At 32.6% G+C, this 24468-nt stretch overlaps 3 protein-coding genes and 1 pseudogene across 3 annotated transcripts; 1 reads left to right on the top strand and 3 right to left on the bottom strand.

The window, feature by feature from the left end:
• Positions 1-1172, bottom strand: BNAA01G24980D. Its single transcript, XM_013819185.3, has one exon. It carries the CDS (start codon positions 765-767, stop codon positions 351-353), a length of 417 nt encoding a protein of 138 aa, XP_013674639.1. The 5' UTR covers positions 768-1172; the 3' UTR covers positions 1-350.
• A 3762-nt stretch (positions 1173-4934) lies between these two features.
• LOC106365519 lies at positions 4935-6608 on the top strand. Its single transcript, XM_048738748.1, has 4 exons — positions 4935-5078; positions 5882-5962; positions 6039-6269; positions 6540-6608. The coding sequence occupies exons 1-4, from the start codon at positions 4935-4937 to the stop codon at positions 6606-6608; spliced, it is 525 nt and encodes a 174-aa protein (XP_048594705.1).
• An 11104-nt stretch (positions 6609-17712) lies between these two features.
• Positions 17713-21206, bottom strand: LOC106374779 (annotated as a pseudogene).
• Positions 21207-21415: 209 nt separating this feature from the next.
• On the bottom strand, positions 21416-24196 carry LOC125576884 (protein NRT1/ PTR FAMILY 6.4-like). Its single transcript, XM_048737398.1, has 4 exons — positions 23940-24196; positions 23754-23868; positions 23010-23227; positions 21416-22923 (listed from the first exon to the last, which is right to left on the bottom strand). Exons 1-4 carry the CDS (start codon positions 23940-23942, stop codon positions 21523-21525), a joined length of 1737 nt encoding a protein of 578 aa, XP_048593355.1. The 5' UTR covers positions 23943-24196; the 3' UTR covers positions 21416-21522.
• Positions 24197-24468: the final 272 nt, after the last annotated feature.

Genomic DNA, 24468 nt, shown 5'->3' with positions numbered 1-24468 from the left:
GGAGTAATTATTATTAGCTGACAAGAAAAAAGCTAATAGTTTTTATTAACTTTTAATATAATTTGGTTTTGCCCATATTTTGTAACTAATTAATATTCCGATCTCGAATAATACTTTTCTTTTAAATCCATGGAACCAAATAAAACTGAAAAGTCAGCTAATATTTAACATTTGTTTCTAAATCTGACCCTGTACTTTTTTTATACGATCACTCAGACCCACCCCATTCTATAACAAATTATTCAAAGGAAGGACAGATTAGTAAAACAATAACGGAGACGATTCCCAGATTTAAATACATATGAGAACCGTTATATAGCTGACGATCCCGTTAAGTTTCCCGCGTTAACTCAAAATTCAAGCCGGAGAAGTCGCCGGAGATCCTGAGACGCCGAATCATCAACGGAAACAACAACGACCTGGCTTTTCGCGTTTCTCCTCGAGAACGACGGCAAAGGTAGCGAGCTCGGCGCCGGAGAAACAAGGAAAATGGAAGACCCGGCGTAGATATCGTCGGGAGAGACTTCCGGTGCATTTGATCTCCGAGCCTTGATGTTCGAAAACGAATCAAAAGACTCTCCTCTTCTCCTAACGACGTCCTTCGCGGTCGTTCTGAAGTCAACGGATCCGAACCGTCTCCTTTGGTCAGGTCGGAGAGGCGGTCTCCGGTGAGAATGATTTCTCCGGGGATGGTGAAAAATGGTCGCCGGAGAATCTCTCATCCGGTTAACCAAACAGTCCTGAGGCCTGATGACTTCGGTTCCCATCGTTATAAGAGTAGAAAGGGCGAATCTTGAATTAACGTTCCCGAGAGGGAGAAGAGATGGTGGTGGTGGTGGAAAGGAAAGAGAGGAAGAAGAAAAGGGTAACACGGTCCTTTTCTTCGGTTCCTGCTCAAGTTTATGTTTGTAAATGATTAGTGAGTTTATGTTGTTGTCTGAAATGGAAAATTAGGTTATAAATAGAGAAGATGAAGAGGTTTGATAAAAATGGTGGGAGGAGAGGGAGAAAACTATTTGGCATCTCTGTCTGACCATCGTTTCCTCGTAACGACGAATCTGGAACCTCCAAGCAACCAACTTATTTTTTTGTTTCGTCTAATTATATTATTCTTTTAGTTTTAAATTTAGTTAGTTTGTCTGTCAGTTTTTCGTTTTACAAAATGTGGAGGTGGGGGATTGGCTCCGTTTGTGTTTAACAGTAACATTATAAAATATTCTAAAATAGCATAAAGTTAGTTTAATACATTTTCGTTAATCAAATTTTATGTTAAAAGCTGTATTAGTTCTACAAAGGACGGTTTTGAAAAGATAAGTAATTAAACAAAATGATTTTTTTTTTAAAGTTTCATGATATTAGGAAATCAAACTCAGTATTTCCTTTGAAGTAGGGTTCGTTTTGGTGTATATAAAGGCAACATTATAGAATCAGAGAGAGAAAAAAAAATTATCATTGATAATCTACTTGATCTAATGCTCTTTCTTGTTGGAAAATTCTTCCTGAAAGCTGATGGGTTAATATGAATTAAGGTACATAAATTTATCTGTTATAATATATCAGGTTTGTTGTTGCTGGGCATTTTATCTGTTAAATTAGATTCGATTCGTTATTCGTTTCGATTCGATCCAAAAATTCTGGATATCCGTACTTTCGAATCAAAACAAATACTAAAAATCAATATCCGTTAAAATCGAAGCAAATCACAAATATTAAAATTTTGGAAAACGAATATCCGATCCGATCTGGCAATATAAAAATACATGTATATCTTGATTATATTTAAAGTTTTTAATGTATAAAATTATATAATTATTATTCTAACATATGATTTGATAAATTTAATTTACATTATTACTTATATAAAAGTATTACATAAATGGAAGATAACACATTTATGACAATTATAATTTTTTTCTTGAGTTTTGTGATATTATAATTGTTAACTAAGTTCAAAAAATTTACAAAATATGTAGATTCACTACTTTTTTAATTTTTATCATATATCATGTTTTATAAAACAAATTTGTATCAAATTTTAAGATTATTTGTATTAATCAAAACATATGAGATATCCGTAAGTATTCGTAAGTATCCACAAATATCTATTTATTTTCCGGATATCTGTTTTTTCGAATATCCGTGACATACGAAGCAAATCACAAATACCTTCAAAAATCCGGATATCCGATCCGCGTCCAGGCCTAGTCATAACTTTGGGAGAAAAAAGACAATGAAATATTAATATATACTATTATTATATATTAATATTTGGGGTCAGGGTTTGACTTGTGCGTAATTTTTATTTTTTTTAACGCTGGATAATACATTACATCATCATTTAATCTCTAAATATATTACATATGATGATTAACTATCTCCAACATATGCGATATTGATAAACAGCTCCACGAATAATAATTCCACGATGAAACTCTTCCCGAAACACTTGAAACCACAGACGGTTCTGCATGTACGACATCCTCGATGGACAAGCTCTCACCACAACAGGCAACCACAACAAACGGTTCTGCTTACAGTACTCTGGAACCTCTGAATACTTCGCATCCTATAATCTGCAAGAAATTGCATAGTTTGAGATTCGAACTCTAGACCTGGGTGTAGAAGCCTTTAACCTTAACCAATAGACTAGGGTGCGTAATTTTCATTACAGGACACAAAAATGACGATGAAGCTCTAGATACAAAAATGACTCAAGCGGGTAGCACCAAAAGAAGAAAAAAAAAAGGCACCAGCGGCAACCAGAAGCAACTTGGGCTTCCTATAAGTAATTTTTCGCCCCAAGATTTTGAAAGTCTTCAAATAGCGCCATGATTAATGTTGTTAGAAATGTAAGAGCACCTCCAACAATCTATTTTACCCGAATGCAGAATCTAAGCTATTTTAAAAATAAAAATAAAATTGGAAAAGAGGAATGAGGGTTGAATCAAGATCTCTGCAAAGCCACTGTTAGAACTTCCCTAGATATCCAAAACCCACATGTCCACTACTATTTGTCAGATTTTTGTAAAAATATCTTAAGGTTATTATTTAACTTAATTCTATTTTTACATTTGCTATTAATTTTATACTAGGTAATTTTCCCGTGCTCTTGCACAGGTATAAATATTTCTAAAGTAATATTATTATAATAATTGATTGCTACTTACATTTAATATTAAATTAGTTTATAATTTATATGCATCATTTATATTAATAATATTATATTACTTTAATTTTTATATATGTTATTTTAATTGGTTTTGTTGTTTTTTAGTCGATTTAGTTATCATTTGAGTAAATTAGATTGCATATATGAATTCAACTGTAATATTTTTTATTATATATATTAAAATTTTGATTAATTTCTTATTTACATTTAGGTGGTTGTTATCTTAGATATGTAAATATATTTTTATGAAGATTATATATAGCTTAAGATATATTGTGCTTAGAATGAAACAAAAAAACTAAAGTGTATGATTCCAAATTACATAATTAATATAACGAAACAATAATATTCTGAAGTCTCATTTATATATATAATTTTTACAAAAGAACTAAATTGTAACAGTTGGTTAATATTTTATTTTTATTTTTAATATTTTTTGAGTTGTCCTATGATTTATATTTATAAAGTAAATTACTATTCTTATAAAATTATATAATCTTATCGTAATTAAATCTATGATTTTAGATATAAGTTGGATTAGTCGAATCATTCATGTTGTGAGTATATTGAGTTACATATATTCTTTCAAATTAAAAATTAAACATAATTATTTTTTTATTATAATTAATTCAAATGTGCATGTATTTTCATAACATTTATCAAATTATATGTTCATGTTTTTTTAAAAAAATATTAGAAAATAAAGGATGATCAATATGAAGTTACATGCGTAAGTAGCTGTTACATTTTTGAAAGCTCATGTACACATATCAATATTTACAATAATTAAAATATTTTAAAAATTCTAAATAACTTTATGCCTTTGATTTATTGAATGGAAACTAAAATTTATTTGAATAATCTTAAAAATGAGAATTCAGATTTGCTTTGGTATTTTGATTATGGTTCTATAAAGTTCCATAAATACAAAAACATAAAATTTAAAATCATATTTAATATTAAGAAAAATAACTTTAATAATGATAAAATATAATATATCTACCTCATTAAACTATTTTGTAACTATTTGATCAAACGATGTTTATTTTAGAATTTTCTTTTTAGTTTTTTTTTTAATATCTCTTAAAAATAAGCATTAAAAAATTGTGATTGTATTTAAACTAATTTTAAATTAGTTATATGCGTAAGTAGCTGATACATTAATTATTTTTTAAGTAGAAGAATTGATCAAACATTATTATTCTTTATATAATTTCAACAATAAGTTACCATAAATAATTTTTTGTAATATAATTTTATTATTTGCAAGTGATATTAAATGGTTTATTGACCATGACTTAAACAAGTGAGTGCAGAATGGATATCCTAAAATATTGAATTTTTTTGTAAACCATATAATGTCCAGTTTTTCAGTCAGTAACTTTCGAAAAAACTTATATATTCGATTTAAAAATTAAGAAAATCAATTATTTTACCTCTAAGACCTTACTTTGGCATTTAATTAAATCGTAAAATGAAATATTCTTAGATATTGATTTGTTTTCTTAGTTTTATAAATTTTGATTCTGCTGTTATGCTTTAAGTCATGGGTCAATGTTTTATTTCCATATTGTATTATGATTATCACCACTGAGAAATTAATAACATGATCATTTATGCGCTAATTTCTTATTAATAGTAGAATATATGCGCATTATTTCCCTCTATTTAAACTCTAAGGAGTAGCTGATAAAAATACAAACTTCCAAAGAGTAGTTGATTCAGAAACTAAAAGTAAGGAACTATAAGCATTCTTGTGATGGGAATGGTTGGTTACACCGTAGCTCTGGTGGTGATAACAGTGATAGCCTCTCCTTGTGCTTATGGAAAACAGTTATCTGATCAACAAGAAATCAAAGTACAAAGATTTTTGAAGCGGCTCAATAAGCCTGCTCTTAAATCCATTAAGGTATTTAAAAAAGAAAGTATTATTTTCTGCGGTTACAAAAAAAAGTATTATTTTCTGTTGTGCGAAAAATAGTAATTTGTAAGTAGTTTTAGTTAAAAGTGTGAATATTAAGAAAACTTTTACTTTGAAAAATAGCATTTAATACATAAATTCAACCAATAATAAAAACATATGAATTATTTGATTGGTCACACAACATGTAATAAATGTAAAATGTGCTTTGGATTATGTAAACATATGTGAAGCAAACAATTTTTTTGCTAAAACTACTTACATATCAAAACAAAGGGAGTATATTAAAAGAATGAAGAAATCTGAGATTGGAGTTATATGTTATTTTTTTTTTGCATTAGTTAGAGCATCTCCAACCTTACTCTATAATTTATACTATCTTGTGTTCAGAATAATCTTATAGCTAATTATTATTACATTATCTCAAATAAGATTTCGTTGCTGTTTTGCCATACACAAATAATTTAATATGTGACATCATAATGTAAAATAGTATAGATGATTCTTTAAATATGGACTCAAGCGAATTTCATCACTAATTTACATGTTTTATTTTTCATTTCTCATCGACAAAAGTACTTGAAATTTTTTATATTGTAGCAGTGTTTAAATTTACTGTTAGTAAACAGAGATGAAAGTGAAACTGATAAATAAGTAACATAAAATGTAAGTTTTTACTTTTGTTTCTAACTTAATATAATAGGGATTCTCAATGCGTCATAACTTCATGCTTTGGATATTCACGGAAAAAAAAAGAGATTCATTTTTTCCCTTTAATTAATATTTCTTAGAGTGAAGATGGAGATATAATAGACTGTGTTCCAATAACTAAGCAACCAGCTTTTGACCACCCTCTACTTAAAAACATCCAGGTTTGTCTTCGTTTATGATCTCTTTTTTTTTAGTTACATGCATGATTATGTTGTAACAGAATGTTTCCGTACGTAGATGAGACCGAGTTTTGTTCCTGAAGGTGGTTCTACGTTCACCAAGAAAGAGGCAAAGGCTATAACACAGGTGTGGCACAAGAATGGAGTGTGCCCAAATAACACTGTTCCTATAAGAAGAACAAAGAAGGAAGATATCTTACGAGCAAAATCCATTGAGAGTTTCGGGAAAAAGAGACATAAGAGTTTCGGGAAAGGGACTCATCAGAGCAACCCTGGAGAAGGCCATGAGGTACACCTTTTATGCATTGTCCTTGTGTTACTTATTTACTGGTGGCCATGTGCAGCTAGATAAATATTTTTCAATGAGAACAAAAGAATATTAGATATCTAAATTTATGTTAGTACTTTTTGTGCAACATGTGATTCTTATCATCAGAAAACACAAATAACTTATAAACCTTAAACACAAACAACATCTAGTTGTACATACTTTGACGAAATGCGTGTTTCTTTTTTTTGTTAAGTATGTGAATTTTCATTAAACTTGTTAATGATACAGGGAGATTACAAGAGTTTGATGAAATCAAACCCTAGGAATCTAAGAAGCTTATCAAAGCAAAAGTGTTAGAGAGAGCCACAAAAAAAGTTAAAAAGAACTCTCTAAAACAAACTAAAAGGTCTAGCCACAGTCCCTAAAGACAAGAGTAAAGCTTGGCATATGGAAGAAAACAGAACAACCGTTAAGTATCAGCAGATCACAACTCAATCTTGCCACCGGTACCTGCAACAAGAGAAGTAATCAAGAGAGTTCGCAACCGGAGAACAGTCTGAGGGACCGCAGACCGTCCCGAAGGCGACTCCGACAAGAGGACCGGCGAAGCAGGGGAGACCAAGCCCTGGTCCGGCAATCGCAACCTACGAAGTCCACTCCAGACGTTGCTCACTCCGGGAATACAACAAGACCATTCCCTGATAATCCAAACCGACACGAAGAAGCCTGATAATACAACAAGACCATTCCCTGATAATCCAAATGCGTGTTTCTTTACTATCATTTTATTACATTATCTTATCTCATTAGTCATATCTCTTAATCAGAAATCTCCAAATTATGTGTCAAATAATATTGTTATATTAGTTTTTATATAACATATATATATGCCATATAAAATTATACTAAGTTACTATAAATCATGTAACATGATCTATAACTAAGTGTATATCGGGAAATTGTCACAAATACTACATTCATAGTACCACATTTCATGTGTACACTAACTAATTTTACCTTTACTTTTAAAAAAGTGTAAAAAACATTTAGATTTAGAGTTGAGGGATGAGGTAGGCTATTTGGAATGTGAAATTTTGGATTCTAATAAATATATAAATAAATACTTTAAAAAAATTAAAAATAGTTGCAAACATAATTTTGATTTTTAAAAAGAAATTTTGAAAAAAAAATTATAAAAAAGTTTGAATTTGAAAAAATATAATTCGAAAACATAAAAAATTATTTATTATTTATTATATATATAAAAACAAATGTATAAGAGTCTTTTGCCATTTAGAAAAAGTATTTCATGAATAATGGTAAAGTGGTAAACATGAAATTCTTCTGTGTATATTCTACATTAGATTTTTTTGTTAATTTATGAAATACTATACGTGCTTCATGCACGGGTGTAAATATTTCTAAAGTAAATATATTATAATAACTTTTTTTAAAAAATATATATTATTTATAAATCCCGGAAGGGCATCAAAGTTGAATACAAACATGACTCGAACAAAATGATCTAGATCAACATCTTTACAACTCTAGTTTCGCACCACCACCTATCCGGCGCGTTCTGCTAGAGCGTACGATAATCTCTAGACTACCAAATACCGTTCTTTTCTATTGACGTTAAACCCCGGGAATGTGGATTTTACCTTGTTGCCTCGGATGCTGGAGTTTCCGAGACGTCGCCTGAAGTAGCTAGTATTCAGTGATCTTGCCAAGCTTGCACTCTTCCTTGTCCATTAAGCACGAGACACCAAAGGAGAGAAGGGACGATGACAGCATACCTGAGGAGCGCTATCGGAGTCCCACTGCACACTCGCCTTCGACGCAAAAAGTCGGGCTTGATCTCAGTCGCCACACATCGCTTAGGAGAGCCTCAAATAACCTGCACAGAACCAGCCAAAGACACTACTGACTAGATCAAGCAACCCACATCAGTACTGGGAAATGCCTATGAACAACCGAGACGCTGAAGCGAGTATGACCAAACTCACAACACCGGTTGTTGCCTTTGAGAACCAAAGGTCAATCTTCTGATTTGAAAAATCCATCCTCCGGCGTCAGTAGAGGATGTCAAAATAACCCGATGAGACCAAAGACTACAGAGGAGAAGCCGTCGCCGCAACTCAGTAGATCCAAAGCGAAGTCAAGAACGAGGATCCAAAGCTAGAAGGAGCTCCTTAAAGGTTGTCAACCAGCCATAGACGACTGGAATTCAAACAATGGGAGAGCCTCACGAACCGGAACCGAGCTGAGCACCACTACCGACTGCATACTGCAACTCGCGACTCGCCTCCGGGAAAACCCCAAGAGCTAACTTGGCTTCACCGAAGAAGGGACGAGCCTCCACGACGCCGCAGAAAACCGTTAATCCTCTCAGTTAAGCCGAGACCCACCATCAACAGACCCACGAACACCGCAAGTCAAAACGGAAAGGAAACCTTCACCTCGTAACCCGAGCGTCGAGACCAACAATGGGAGATCTCAAATTGAAACACGATCTCTCACCAACCCTGAAAAGCCGACTCCTCCTACAGACCCGATCGAGACCACCGCGCGCTAACTCCAGAGAATGTCGGAACACCGTCAGGACCGTCGCTCCTCGCGAGCGGAAGACAGGACCGCAGATGTACGCCGTACCAGAGCCAGACGCAAGACGATGACTGAGCGAGGATGGAGAAGAAGCAAAGAGGAAGAAGAGGAAGGGAAGAGAGGAGCTCCGGCGCCGGCACACGCTCTCACGCGCCGCCGGCCGCCGCCGCTAAACTTCAAATCTGTTTTGGGGTCGAGAGGAGAGAGGAGATAGGAGAGAGGAGAGAGGAGAGTACACCGACTTTTTTATATTATAATAATTGATTGCTACTTATTTTTAATTTTAAATTAACTTATAATTCATATGCATCATTTATATTAATAATATTATATTACTTGAATCATACATATGATTTTATATATGTTATATCTAATTGGTTTTGTTATTTTTCAGTCGATTTAGTTATCATTTGGGTAAATTATATTGCATATATGAATTCAACTATAATATTTTTATTCTATATATTAAAATTTTGATTAACTTCTTATTTGCATTTAGGTGTTTGTTGTCTTAGATATGTGAATATATTTTATGAAGATTATGTATAACTTAAGATATGTTGTGCTTATATGAAATAAAAATAAATAAACTAAAGTGTCTGATTCCAAATTTAATAAATTAATATAACGAAACGACAATATCTGAAGTCTCATGCATATATATAAATTTTACAAAAGAACTAAATTGTAACAGTTGGTTAATATTTTATTTTCATTTTCAATATGTTTTGAGTTGTCCTATGATTTAAATTTATAAAATAAATTATGATTCTTATAAAATTATATATTCTTATCATAGTTAAATCTATGATTTTAGATATAAGTTGGATTAGTCGAATCATTCATGTTGTGAGTATATTTAGTTACATATATTCTTTCAAATTCAAAATGAAGTATAATTATTTTTTATTTTAATTAATTCAAATGTGCATGTATTTAATAATATTTATCAAATTATATGTTGATGTTTTTTTTTTTAAATATTAGAAAATAAAGTGATGATCAATAGGAAGTTACATGCGTAAGTACCTGATGCATTTTTGAAAGCTCATGTACACATATCAATATTTACAATAATTAAAATATTTTAAAAATTTTAAATAACTTTATGTCTTTAATTTATTGAATGGAAACTAAAATTTATTTTCAATAATCTTAAAATTGAGAATTCAGATTTTTTTGATATTTTGATTATGATTCTATTAAGTTCCACAAAAAAAATATAAAATTTATTTTTGTTTGCAAAATTCTTCCAGTAAAAAAATTTCTCTCGGATCACTGCAGCATCAGATGTTTTTATGTTGGAGATCTTGAAGCTTCTTTGTAGTTTCGGTGGAAGGATCTTACATGGACATGGTGAGGGGAAGCTTAGATACATTGGAGGGGAGACTCATATCATCTCCATACGGAAACATGTTGGATTAAACGAACTGATGCACAAGACTAATGCTCTGTGCAACCATCCGTATACGATCAAGTATCAGTTACCGGGAGAAGATTTTGATGCGCTTATATCTGTTTGATCGGATGAGGATCTTCTTCATATGATTGAAGAGCATCAAAAAGATGAAAAAAGGAACAAGAATTGATAAATTATGTTATTCGATTCACACAGTTTTTTAATTCTTTTGCAAGAATCTGGTTTTGGTTTTCTTCAGTTTCAACATTTGATTTTTAATCATTTATGATTGATTGTTGAGAGTTTTAAAGGAGTGTAACGGAGTGTACATACTTTGTCTTTATGAAAATAAAAATCTTTTTGCTAATAAAAACAAACTACATCATTAATCATATGGCCTTGAGTTTTGTAAACTTGCAAGATTCAGTTTGAACTTGGATCAACCACAGGAAACCGGCAATGCAAACTGATTGATTTGTTGATTTGGCCAGTCCAAAGAAGCATGAATTGGAAGATCACAGTCAAGGAAACACCTAGGAAGCAGTCCCATAGAAATCTGAATCTGGTTTGGTCAAGTGACACTGTAGGCTCTCTGATTTATGCATCTTCTCTACCAATCGATCTGTTTGAACGACTTAATAATCATATCCTCACACTTCAGCAGGTGCAAGATTTCTCACCAATAACCGAGAGCCTCTGGAACTCAGAGCCAAGCCTAATCAAATTCATTGAGGTTTGCTCATTGTGACACTAAGAACATCCCAACAATTTTTACTAATTATTGAAATCTTATTTTATTATAAATATGCAAACAAAACATTCTTTGTTTTCCTCTCTATCTCCAATCTCTCTCTCTTGACCTAACCAACACACAAATTCTGAAACAGAACATCAGCACAAAGTACAAAAAAATAACCAACAAGAGCTCCAAACTTGCTCTAAATGCAACCAAGAATCTCAACTGTTCTCTAAAGAGAACTAGGAAATTGAACCCATATGATCTGTGCACTTTGCGTCGCCTTTCTCGCAAATTCCTCATCCGCTTTCTCGCCTTTCGCCTTCCTTACAGATCTAAAATACTATTCGAAGGGCTCGGAAGCATCAACAAGAAGATGAGAAAGACTTCCCACAATATCCTTAAACCCTACATCAACAGATTCTCTCTCAGTTTCAAGCTTTTCCAACAGTTTCTTGATCGAAAAGATTCTAACTGCAGAGTTCTAAAGAATATAAGTGTGTTATCATAAAAAAAACGTACAAAGCGTCTCTTCACGGTTCTCTAATAGAATGATGCTTAGCTAACGGTTCTAAAGAATATAAGTGTGTTATCATAAAAAAAACAACACCAAAACAGATGCATACTAAAGATTTGTATGACAATGCTAACTATCTTTGTGGTATAATAATACTATGTGTGAGATAACAAGTTAAGTCCCACATCGGATATTAGACAAATGAAAGTCTAATATATAAAGAGAAGTCCAACTCTAATAGTATGAGGCTTTTTGGGAGAGAAACCAAAAGTAAATCCATGCGGGCTTGCCAATTAGGCCCAAAGTGGACAATATCGTACTAATAAGATAAGATAGAGTTGGACACGGGATTTCGCAATTCCAACAATTGGTATCAGAGCACCAGGTTGACGAAGATTTGCAAGAAGACCAAAATACCCTTCAAGTAAGAATAAGGGAGGTTCAGCAGAAACAGTCAAGATGATCATGGAACCTGTGATATGTAGTGGGAGAAATATTCTCAAAGGAAGCCTTGCGATTACTGGTACAAGGTGGTACCGAAGATAATTCGCCGAAGGAAACACAAGAGATAGATGTGATCCTTAGCTTGAGGGGGAGAATGTGAGATAACAAGTTAAGTCCCACATCGGATATTAGACAAAGGAAAGTCTAATATATAAAGAGAAGTCCAACTCTAATAGTATGAGGCCTTTTGGGAGAGAAACCAAAAGTAAATCCATGCGGGCTTGCCAATTAGGCCCAAAATGGACAATATCGTACTAATAAGATAAGATAGAGTTGGACACGGGATTTCGCAGTCCCAACATTATGGAGGGAAGAAGTCGGTCAATTGTTGGAAGCGCATCAAAGATCCATCCATAAAATTAGTCATTAGACTTGATTGATACTTAACAAACTATCGGGGCATAAAAACAACAATAATATCTCACCAAATGATCAAATTTGTTTTTTTAATAATTTGAGTCTTGATTTTCTGTTTCAGCTTTCATATAAATAAAACTAAAATACATCTTTTCCTAAAATTACAGAGACCAGAATTCAAGCTATAAAAACGTGAATCGGTAACTTTGGACTATGTCAAACAATTTGATCTCCAACAGCATCAACCTAATACAAATTCGTAATGACCCAAATAAACAAGAAGTGAACGCCAAAAAGATTAAAAGATTGATTTACTTCTTTTGATTCTAATCTTTGAAGAGAAAAACATATGGCAGAAAATATTTGTATGCATTTTGGTTCATTTTAGTTTTCAGATTATTAATGGTTGTTAGTTTGTTACACTACATTTAAGTTATTTTGGTTAAATTAAGGTTTGTTTCACTCTAACTTATTCGAAATAAATTATTTGATATGATTTTGTATGAAACTCAAGTAAAATTCTGCTAAATTATAGTGGATGGTTGAGAGACCTGATTTTCTCCCAGGTGATATATAAAAACTTCTCCACATCGGAGAAGTGCAGTGAGCACCGCATAAACAAAATCTTGTGTGTTTTTTATTTTTTTCTTACTTGATTCTGCGGTTAATTAGATTGTTTAGGCTTGATATGATTATTGAATTGAGCCAAGATTACAGGATAAATCCTCAACAAATATAATGTAAAACATTTTTTCTGGTTGAATTAATTTTACATTCAGTAAAAAGAATTGTTTAAACATTCTTATTACATAACCACAACAACATTAGTACAGTTTTGATTTGAAGATATATGTGCTATCAAACCCAAACACATCTAATCCATCAAAACTGAAGTACAAATTAGAATTAACCATTAATTTATGTTAATATTTATAATCTATGCCATTGAGATAATAACTAAGTATATATTTTATCATTAATTATTTTTTGTCATTTAAAATAGCATAAAACATTAGGAACATACCTTATCCGTAGATACTGTGTAATATACACGTATATTAACTGGATTTTGACATTGATTATATGTTTCACACTAGGTGTTTTTTCCGTGCTCATGCACGGGTATAAATATTTCTAAAGTAAATATATTATAATAATTTAGTGCTACTTACTTTTAATTTTAAATTAATTTATAATTTATATGCATCATTTATATTAATAATATTATATTCCTTTAATTATACATATGATTTTATGTATGTTATATCTAATCGGTTTTGTTGTTTTTCAGTCGATTTAGTTATCATTTGAGTAAATTAGATTGCATATATGAATTCAACTGCAATATTTTTTATTCTATATATTTAAATTTTGATTAATTTTTATTTGTATTTAGGTGGTTGTTATCTTAGATATGTCAATATATTTTATGAAGATTATGTATAACTTAAGATATATTGTGCTTAGAATGAAATAAAAAAAACAAACTAAAGTGTCTGATTCCAAATTACATAAATTAATATAACGAAACAATAATATTCTGAAGTCTCATGCATATATATAAATTTTACAAAAGAACTAAATTGTAACAGTTGATTAATATTTTATTTTCATTTTTGATATGTTTTGTGTTGAGTTACATATATTCTTTCAAATTCAAAATGAAGTATAATTATTTTTTATTATAATTAAGTCAAATGTGCATGTATTTTCAAAATATTTATCAAATTATATGTTGATGTTTTTGAAAAAATATTAGAAAATAAAGCAATGATCAATATGAAGTTACATGCGTAAGTAGCTGATATATTTTTGAAAGCTCGTGTACACATATCAATATTTACAATAAACTTAAAGTACATAAATTATTGATTCAATTATATCTTGTAATAAATAAATTTTGCAAACAAAAATAATTCTTTCGTTAGAATATACAGACAAAAGCTACTTATATTTTAAATCTTATAAGCAAACAATAGAAGTGTTGTAGCATACATCTATGTTATATCCCGGGACGTTGTTTTATTCAATTTAACGGTTGACTAACGCGCAGTGCCGGTCCTGAGATATTCATGGTCCAATACGAAATACAAAACTGAGGCCCCTAGATAATATATAAAAAAATATGCCGATAAAAAATTTAAGTTTATAATAGAAAATTAAAATATCCTCAAAACTAAAAAAACAATTATCAGTTCTTAAATATAGATCTTCTTGCATTTTTTTTCTTTTTTTTTTGCCTTTTAATCTACTCATATTTAATAACACAGAATATATAAAATTTAATTATTTTTCTATGTTAGTGATGTCCCACAACTTTCTTTACTTATCGTCTATATATACACATAACAAATTGTCAAACTGATATATTTATAAGTAATAATATTGAAAAAAATAGGCCCTAAAATTTTGACAAAAATCGTACGCCCCATACGTTTGTATCAAATGTTTTGGTTCAAGCCCGGGCCTGCTAACGCAATGTTAGTCAAGGTAGGTTTTACATACACGGTTTAGAGTTCAGGTCTATAATTCAATTTAATTTTTAGTTTAGGTCGTATTTAGCACTTATCTTTCGTTTGGATATGAAAATGCACGACGCAAATAGTAGGGGGTCGAAAATGGCTCTTTTCCCATCATTAATTCATCTTGTTAGTTTGTTTTAACTTCATTCATTCATGTTTGTTTTTTTTTGTTTTTACTTCATGCATGTTCATTATTTCATTCGCGTAAACACTTCTACGTTGAGATTATGTCTGTGAATCTTATATTTATAACAGATTATTAAAAACATAACATATATGGAGACCACTATAAAATATATGGCGAACATTAGGACCATCCAGTTTATGGGCAATCGATATGTTGTCTGCCTTGTAGGCAGGTGTTTCCAAACAATCCCGCCGGGAAGTATCCACCATAGAGGTTGATGTCGGTGAGCATAAGGGTCAGACAATCGGTGCTCTCATCGTTAAGGTAATTTTTGTACGGACATGCAAGCTCCTTGAAGGCAGCACAACATTGAGGGTATGGGTAAAGGGGACCTTTGCATTGGCTTGTTATGATCGTGTAGTTCAGATAAGGTATCTGAAAGTCAAGTGGACACTGAACTTTCTCGGTCTGAAGCAGCAGGTTTCTCGATGAATGGACGGTGTAAAAAACATCTGAGATGAAAAGTGATAGCAGAAGAAACAAGGAAAGAGAACTAGAGAGGAGTTTTATGATCAGCTTCATGATTCTCTCCTGGTGGTTGAAGAAGTACGAGAGACCTCTGATATATAAAGACACTGGAGTGAGTGTGTTAACAGACCCAAACCAAGTTCGTATGGGCCAGAGATGGGCCTGCTGTATTACCTGGACAAAAGTTTTAGGTGTGCTGTGAGCTTCCCATAGAAGTTAAACACAGATAAGAAGATGACTGAAAATACGTTTTAGATTTGTTTCTTTCTTGGACGAGATAATAATATCAACATCATCTTAACAAACTCCAGCTTATCCACTCTACTTCTGATCACATCGCATCTAAACTTGCGAAGATGGTAAGTAAATATATACCAACAGCCGAAGATTTGCTTCTTTTTTTTGACAAAACAACAGAAGATTTGTTTACACCCGTGTTACGTGTATATGGATAATTATAACATTTAACTGATATAAAGTCATATTTACAAATAAAGATACTGCTTTTTCCACAATATTTTCTTTCACACTCTTTTAAGTAGCCTTCTCCACAATAGATTCTATTCACACACTTTTAACTTCGCATCTATCTCTCTGTTCTAACTTTCGATCCAAACAAGCAAAGAAGAAGAAAAGAATGGGATGCCCAGGGCCGACTTAATGGGTAGGGCAAACAGTGCACCCGCCCAGGGCCCAGCTAAAATCCATTAAATTTTCATAATACAAAGGGCCTAAATATTTATTTTTTTTCTTATAACAAAGGGCCCAAATTTTTTTTTTGATACTTAGTGTTAAATTTAGATAATATTTTAGTGATATAATAATCTAAATTTTTAAAAGTTACAAAATTGCAAACGAAAATAATAAATTTAGTTACTTTGTTTCAAAAATTTAATACTCTTTTAAATAATATTTTAATTATAATATCAAAATTAATTAATTAAGAGGCATAAAAAATGTTTTTGCCCAGGGGCCCTTCACAACCTTAAGCCGGCCCTGGGGATGCATAATGGTGATGGAGTTTGAGAGACAGAAGGAGAAGCTAATAATAAGCATGTTATGTAGAATCAGAGCAGTGATTAAGAAGATGAAAGACAAGAATAAGAAACAGATCAGTTTCAACTACGATCCTATTAGCTATTCTCTTAACTTTGACTCTCCTTAAACCTAAAATATGTCTTCTTTCTATTTTTTTCTTCTCTGTATCATCTTGTGTGATACATGCATGCATGTTTCTGTTTAGGTCTGTTGTTTACACTATGTATAAATGGTATTTTTTTGTAACATACAAGCTATGTATAAATGTATCCCCTATTTATTAATTGAGAAACATCACAACTTCTTTTGTAGCCACGTGTCATCATTAGAATGATTCTTAGAATCTTTAAAGAAATAGGTTGGTCCATCTAATTATATAATAAACTTTTTATTAAACTAATCATAATTTCATTATCAATGTTCTTTATTATTTCTTTAAATAGAAGTTACGGAATTGCCTAATATGGCTAAAATATATATGACAATTAATGATTTTGAATAACAAAGATTTGATAAAAATTAGTATACCTTATATCATATTTTTTTTAATTTTAAACTATAAAAATAAATTAAACAACCACATTAACCATATAATATAAATTTAGATTTTTCTGTATATGTTATATTTTAAATTTTTAAAACGATTAGAAATTACTAAAACTGTTAAAAGTTCCACATTCAAATTTTCCATTTATGGTTTAAAATTTTTGGTATGACAAGATACAAATTATCAGAAAGTCATATAAGTAAAAAGTCTAATTTAATTAATTATTAAGATTAAAATATATACATATATATCATTTTAAATTAAACTATATACCATATAAAATACATAAATATTTTAATTTCAAAAATTTACTTTGAACAATTACTTTTGATAAAAGCTTTGAACAAACATTGACAACTTAACTTTTTTTTAAATTATAAACTACTAAGACTATTAATCCCATAATGAAAATTTTATTATGTGTAATTTTAATTTTTTATTATAAAATATGTAAATGATCAAAAAACAAAACATGGGAATACAATAAAGAATGGAACTATATTATGAAAATTTTAGTTTCACATCACAGTGCCTCCTACGTTGCAGCCGTTCGTGAGTTACAAACAAAACATGGGAATACAATAAAGAATGGAACTATATTATGTAATCTCATGGTAATCTGAATATCTTAAAAGTATCTACTTCATATAAAAAGTAGCGATCCAGAACCAAGTTCATTTCAACCAACATGAGTCTAATTGAAAAGTCAAAGTTATCTGACCTAAAAAAGTTATGATCTTTGATATCTGATACAGAAAAAAATGGAACAAAAGACACTGACATGTTCTTCGCTAACCAACTGTTTAAGTCTCTCTTTAAGAACATGTCTAAATTAACAATGAGAAGAATGAAATAATGAATTTCTACGGGAAGAAACTTACATATTTATAGTTGCAGATTCACCGATTTGAAGAAAAGAGAATGTATTGAATGTGAAATCGTGGAAAAAGGAGCTCGAAGATGAGAATTAAATTAGAACTTTAATGACAATGATTGAATTCGGTAGCGTTTCGTAACGGTGTCGTCTCTGAAGGCAGGTGAGAAGAGCTGCAAGCGAATCGACACGGACGACCACAGCTTTCACCAGAGATTGGAAAGGGATAGTCGTACCCATCGGGACCTCCATGTCGGTGTGAGAAATCAGATCATTACGACGACCACATCTGTGGCTAACTTTCCCGAGAAGATGAAGACACAGTTATTGGGCTAGAATATTATGTATTAGAAGCCCATAAAACAATCTTAGATTAAATGAAACGTAGAGTTTCTTTCATTGGACACGTGTCATCTTGTCAAACAGTGACTTTTCTATGTGGCATCTTAGGTGTCTCTCTAAAGAGAGAGTAAACCTACTTTATATATAAAGACTAGGGCCGGTCCGCCCTACGGGCGGGATGACAATTTGAAAATAATTTAAATAGTTAGAATATATATTTTTGATATTTGTTTAATATTTGTTTTTATTTAAAAATGGTTTGTTCTATATTAGTATAAATTATTATTTTATTAATTGTTATTTTTTATTCAGTTTTATTCTCATTACAATTAAATAAATTTTACCTTATGATTAATAAGATTGTTTATTTGAAGTTTTATTCTGATTTTATTATAATGGTGTGGAATTGTTGATTTATTTGTTTAATTTTAAGTTACCTAGTTTTATTCATTCTCTTACATTATTTTATATCGTGCTCTTATTCGACTATATAACTATATTTTAATTTTACACAGTTGTGGAACTATGTTTATAGTTTTTCTTAGAATTGATGACATAGATATTTAAAATATATTCTACATTTATTTAGTTAGAATAACTTAACATATCTCTTTTAATCTATTATGTATTACTATTTGGTTATATTTTCTTCTATTTTTTTAATTTTCTAATCTTGAGCTATAAAATGATGGAATCATTTTGATAAACTTTACATTTTTCATTTGCATTTGATAAAAAGTATAGACACAATAACACAAAAAAAAATCGTTTTTGTTCTTAATCTGAAGTGTATGTATATTGTGTGCTAAAATAATTTCACATTGATGGATTTTTTTTTGTTAGATTGTAATTAAACTATTGATTAAAAAGAAGTTTTGGGTTATTAAACATTTTATTAATAATTTTTGTTAATAGAATAAGATGATAAAGAATATAGAGTGTTTAATGCATTTTTAAAAATTATTGATCATCTGGAACATTTAGGTTACTTCAATATAGTGAAGTTTAGAGCTTTTTAACACTAAAGAGCTTATATGCAAATAAATATATAGAAATTATAACAATAATCTGTAACATTTCTCAAAAAAAAAAAACAATAATCTGTAGCAACAGATATAAAAAAGAGTCAATGTGGTATCTCCTCCCTCTTGTACAAACAACACCATAGTAATATAAGAATATGTTGATTATAATTAACTGATAGAGATCTTACAAAAGATGGAGACCCCAAATTACTTTATAAAAAGAAATTTTTTTTTTTTCATATCCTTATGACTTTATCCGCCTTGATCACAGGATTGGCCTTTGCGATTACATCACGTCCAACTTCTTTGAAATTGAAGCTACACTCGTGCTTCTCTGGGCACCTATGGCTTCTGCAGAACGTGCTACCGCATTTGCACTTAAACCCCATAACCCCACCCTTCTTGTTACAGCTGAAACACCTGTTAGTCCGTGCAGGTTTCGACGGCTCTGCCTCCTCCTGTCCCGTGGCTATAGGAGCTGATCACGGCTCAGCTGTTACAACAACAGAGGCTGGTTTGGTTTCAAGAGGCTGTTTTTGCTCTGGTGTGATAATGAGACTGCAAGATGGAAGCTTAAGTGAGTTCTTGACAGCAGATTTTGCTACAGCGGTTAGATCTTCCTCGGCTCGGAGAATTCTGTAGCATTTGGAACAGAGGTTCATGTTGGAAGACACAAAGAAACCGCATCTATTGTCGCAGAGTTCTGGCTCAGTTGGTGGGAAGCTTGTGCTGTTGTTTTGCTCAGAGTTCATTGTTGTTCCTTTCTTCTTCTTCTCAAATCTGTTAAACAAACAAAAAATTTATATTCTGACAGTAACAGAAGAATGTTTTTTTTTAAGGTTGTCGTTTCAGAACACTATAAAATGAAAATCTTTGCATTAATTTGATTCAATGCACCTACGAAATTGAATCAATTGAATTAAACCCAGATTCGGTATAATCAGTTTGCCTCAATTCGATTCAACACAGGTTCTATATAATCATCAAATGAAAATCAATTCGCTATAATCAAATTGATTCATTTCGATTTAGAAACCTAGCTTCAAATAAGATCTATCATTGTGTAGATTCAATGATCATCACAGGAGGGAGGTTGCGACAGGTTCCAATGATCATCGCAAGAGGGAGTTGAACCGCGATGGAGGAGTTACAACAGCGCCGATTTAATGGCGAAGAGGAAAGCAAAATTAGCAATTTTCTCTTGATTTTTTGAGAAGATTATGATGAAGAGGATTGGATATATGATTTTGTGGGAAATAATGTACCTTTAAATCGGCGAGGAAGATGGCCCTACCACGTTTGACATTCCCGGCGTGACATAATTGCAGCAAGCTAACCTGTACAGTGAAAGAACACATATCTGATTTCAAATCAGAAAAAATAATAAGTTTGCTTCGCTACTTAAACATATTGGGAAGATGGTTTTGAGAGGAGGAAGGCTAACCTATTTATACTGGCAATCGCATGTAGACCGCCTTGCAGAAGAGAAAATTGCATTTAAGTCTAAATCGTGGTTGATGAAGGTAAGAAAGGGTTAAGAACGATGAATCTGTAACTGAAACGTTGTGGTTGATGAAAGTGAAGATCAAACGATTCATCACAGGATTCTTCATCACAGAACTAAAAGTCTAAATCTCTTGGGTGGCGGAGAAGAAAGATTTGGATGAAATCTAGAATGAGAACATTCGGATTTCTTGTGAGCTGGATTTCGTGAGCCAAACATAAAGCCCACACCCCAAACAGCCCATAAGTGTTGATGATAATGTTAATGAAACGCAGAATATTGAGGCAGGGGACACGTGTCACGCCCACAATAAACGATTTTTCTAGCTGGACGCTGAGGTGGCAGCACAGGAGTGAAGCAAACATATTTATAAATATATAGATAGATAGATATAAAGATGTGGATTGAAAGGGGGAATATAAGGCCACTTTGATTTTGATAAGTCATCCGTAATTCCGTACTAACATTCACTAAAAATACATGTTACTGATGGGCAAGATGCATAGAGAAATCATTCCCTGTATAATAAAGATTCCTGAATGTGGCAAAAAAAAAACACTATACTTAAAATTACGAAAACAAAATGAAAATATTCAAAGCAAATTACAAGCAAGCGATCAAGAAACTAGTAAGACAAATCTCTGTTTTTATGGAATGTCCTTAAGCTCAAACTCAGACTTTTCTTTTTCGCTATCCTTACCCTTCTCCACTGAATCATCAACCCCAACACTAATCATATCAGCTTTATACTGATGCTTCATCGCAAACAGAAGAAAAACGAAGAAATTCAATGCTCCCAAGATAACAAGTAACCAGTAGAAGTAGTTCAATCTCCCTTTGTTGAGGTTGCTTCTAAGCCAGCTCCTGTGTGTAACCTTATCCACAAGAGAAACAAGCAAGCTGCTCACAAAGAATCCCATCGAAACCGTGCTTAGAAACAATCCGGTGCTCATAGATTTCATCCTCTCTGGTGCTTCTCTAATAAAGAACTCAAGCTGTCCAACGTAAGCAAACGCTTCACCCGCACCAACCAAGAAATACTGCGGAATCAACCAGAACGCGCTTATCTTCATCCCCTTGGCGACCTCTGCCTCGCGTCTAGCGTTCTCTATAACCGCTGCAACAGCCATTGCAGCCATTGAGAACACGAGCCCAACTCCAATCCTCTGGAGGCTGGTGAGTCCTTGAGGTTTCTTTGTGATCATTCTTGTTAAAGGCACAAAGACTCTCTCGTTAAGGGAAGTGAAGAGGAGAATCGTGAGAATGAGAAAAGCCGAGTATGACCCTGCGGGTACGGTGAAAGACCCGACTTTACGCTCCATAAACGTGGCTTGTTCCACTGTGAATGTAGTCATTTGGGAGTAAATCGTCCAGAAGAGAATGTTCGTTGCCCAAATAGGAATCAATTTCACAACTAGCTTCACTTCTTCGACCTGTGTAACGGTCGACACGCTCCACGAATCCTTCTCGTTTGTGACAACCGCGGCTTTGTCCAAACACTTTAGCCTCTCGGTGTGGGGAACCGTTGTGTTGTCGTAACCGTTTAAAAGACTAGGATTTGAAGGGTAACTCTCGTTTCTTTTCTTCCACGCCAAGTAACCAACCCTCCATATAACAGTGAAAGGGCTTCCTCTAGGTTTCTTGAAACGGTACAGTTTCGTTCCGCAGAGCAAAACCACGGCCGCGACCACCATAGTCGCGGCCGAGATCCCGTAGCCCCAGCCTCTTCCCACGTTGTCCTGGACGTAAACCAGAACAATCACGGCGAAGAGAGATCCGAGGCTGATGGAGAAATAGAATCTATTGAAGAAGAAGATCATCTGCTTCTCTTCTTTAGGATCACTCGTGTCGAACTGGTCAGACCCGAAGCCCGAGACGTTGGATTTGATTCCTCCGCCGCCGAGAGCTATGGTGTAGAGAGCGACGTAGAGAAGAGCTAACTGGTGACCTTTTGCCTCTACGCACTGATGGTGAAGTCTTCTGAAATCGTCACATGGTGGCGGTCTCATGCTTGGGATGGTTGTAGACACTGTCAATAGCAACACTCCCTGTTTTTCACATTAATCAAAGAATCAGAGAGGTAGAGAGTTTAGGAGCCTATCAAAGCTACAAGGCCACGTTTTAGTGTATTTACCAGAGCTGTGACGGAGGCAGCTATTGCGACCATCTTGTAGCGACCGAGTTTAGCGTCAGCCAAGAAACCACCAAGAAGTCCTAAGAGGTTGAGAGTTCCCATGAAATTTGTGACTATGGTCGCTGATTTTGCTGATGAGATGTGCAAGTCTCCAACAAGGTACGTCACTAGATTCATAGATATGCCCATCACGCATATTCTCTCCGATAGCTCACTCCCTTCACATTTAGTTAAATGAAACAAAACAGGAGGAGCTTAGAAACAGAGGAAACATTTTAGTTACAAGAAAAAACAGAGGAGCTTAGAAACAGAGGAATTATTTTAGTTAAAATAAAAAACAGAGTTAATCAATACTATTAAAACAGGAAGATGACCTATTGATATATGTGTGGTCCAACTACTTTTAATACAATTATTAAAACTTTTTTTTAATCATTAAAAAAAATATTATACAAAGAAAAAAATACAAATATGACTAAAAACACAAATATAAAAATTAAATTTCTAAAAAAAATGTAAAACAAAAAATATATCCGCCCTTGTAAGGGTGAGTCAGAATCTAGTATTTTAGTTAAAATGAAAATCATAAGAGCTAAGAAATAGAGGAAATATGTAAGTTAAAAGAAAAAAACAGAGGAGCTAAGAAACAGGGGAAATATTTAGTTAAAATAAAAAAAAACAGAGAGGAGCTTAGAAACAGAGGATGTTTTGGTTTTTGTATGATATGAAGATTGGAAATTGTACCTAAGATTAAACCGGCGCCTAACCATCCACCGGTTTTGGACTTATCAGGTGGATTTCCTCTGTAGTCGAAGGCTTCTTCCGAGCCATCTTTTGTTCCATGCGATGACACATGAACCTTTAAAGACAATCAAAACCATTAAGACAGAGAAAACAGAATCAACACAAAAACAGAGAACGAAAACTCACCATTGCTTATAAAGAGCTTAGAGATGGGTAGAGTAGTAGAGTGGTTTATAAGGAGAGATGATGAAGATGGTGTAGGTTATAGTAGCGATAAGGGTTTTGACACTTTGTGTGTTCTTTGATTCTATCTAAGTCCAACAAAACAAAAGAAGAAATGGGAGGAGATTCGATTCAATGGGCATGTGAAGAGAGGTGAGGATTGATTGGGTCTATTTAAAAATGTGGCTTTGTTTTATGTGTGGTGCTTCATCGATGATCAGATCAAAACAAACATAGACGTAAGAGACAACAGTGTGGTCTCATTATCTTTGTGACAATGACATTTGTGTATTTCATGTGGTTGCAAGGTTTTCACATTCTTTGTAATTCCCCCATATCGACCCCTCAATTACTCTGTTTTGTCCTTTTATATCCTTTTCTTGTGGTTGCAAGAGGGGTTTACCTTATTTTGGAATCGCCCATGTTTCTTTGCCTTCAATAAATCTCTTACAAAACCAAATATTCAAACAAGTACCTCACATTCAAATTGCTT

Source organism: Brassica napus, chromosome A1 (genome assembly GCF_020379485.1).
Source record: "Brassica napus cultivar Da-Ae chromosome A1, Da-Ae, whole genome shotgun sequence".
Taxonomy (NCBI): domain Eukaryota; kingdom Viridiplantae; phylum Streptophyta; class Magnoliopsida; order Brassicales; family Brassicaceae; genus Brassica; species Brassica napus.
This window is presented reverse-complemented; position numbering and strand designations above follow the sequence as displayed.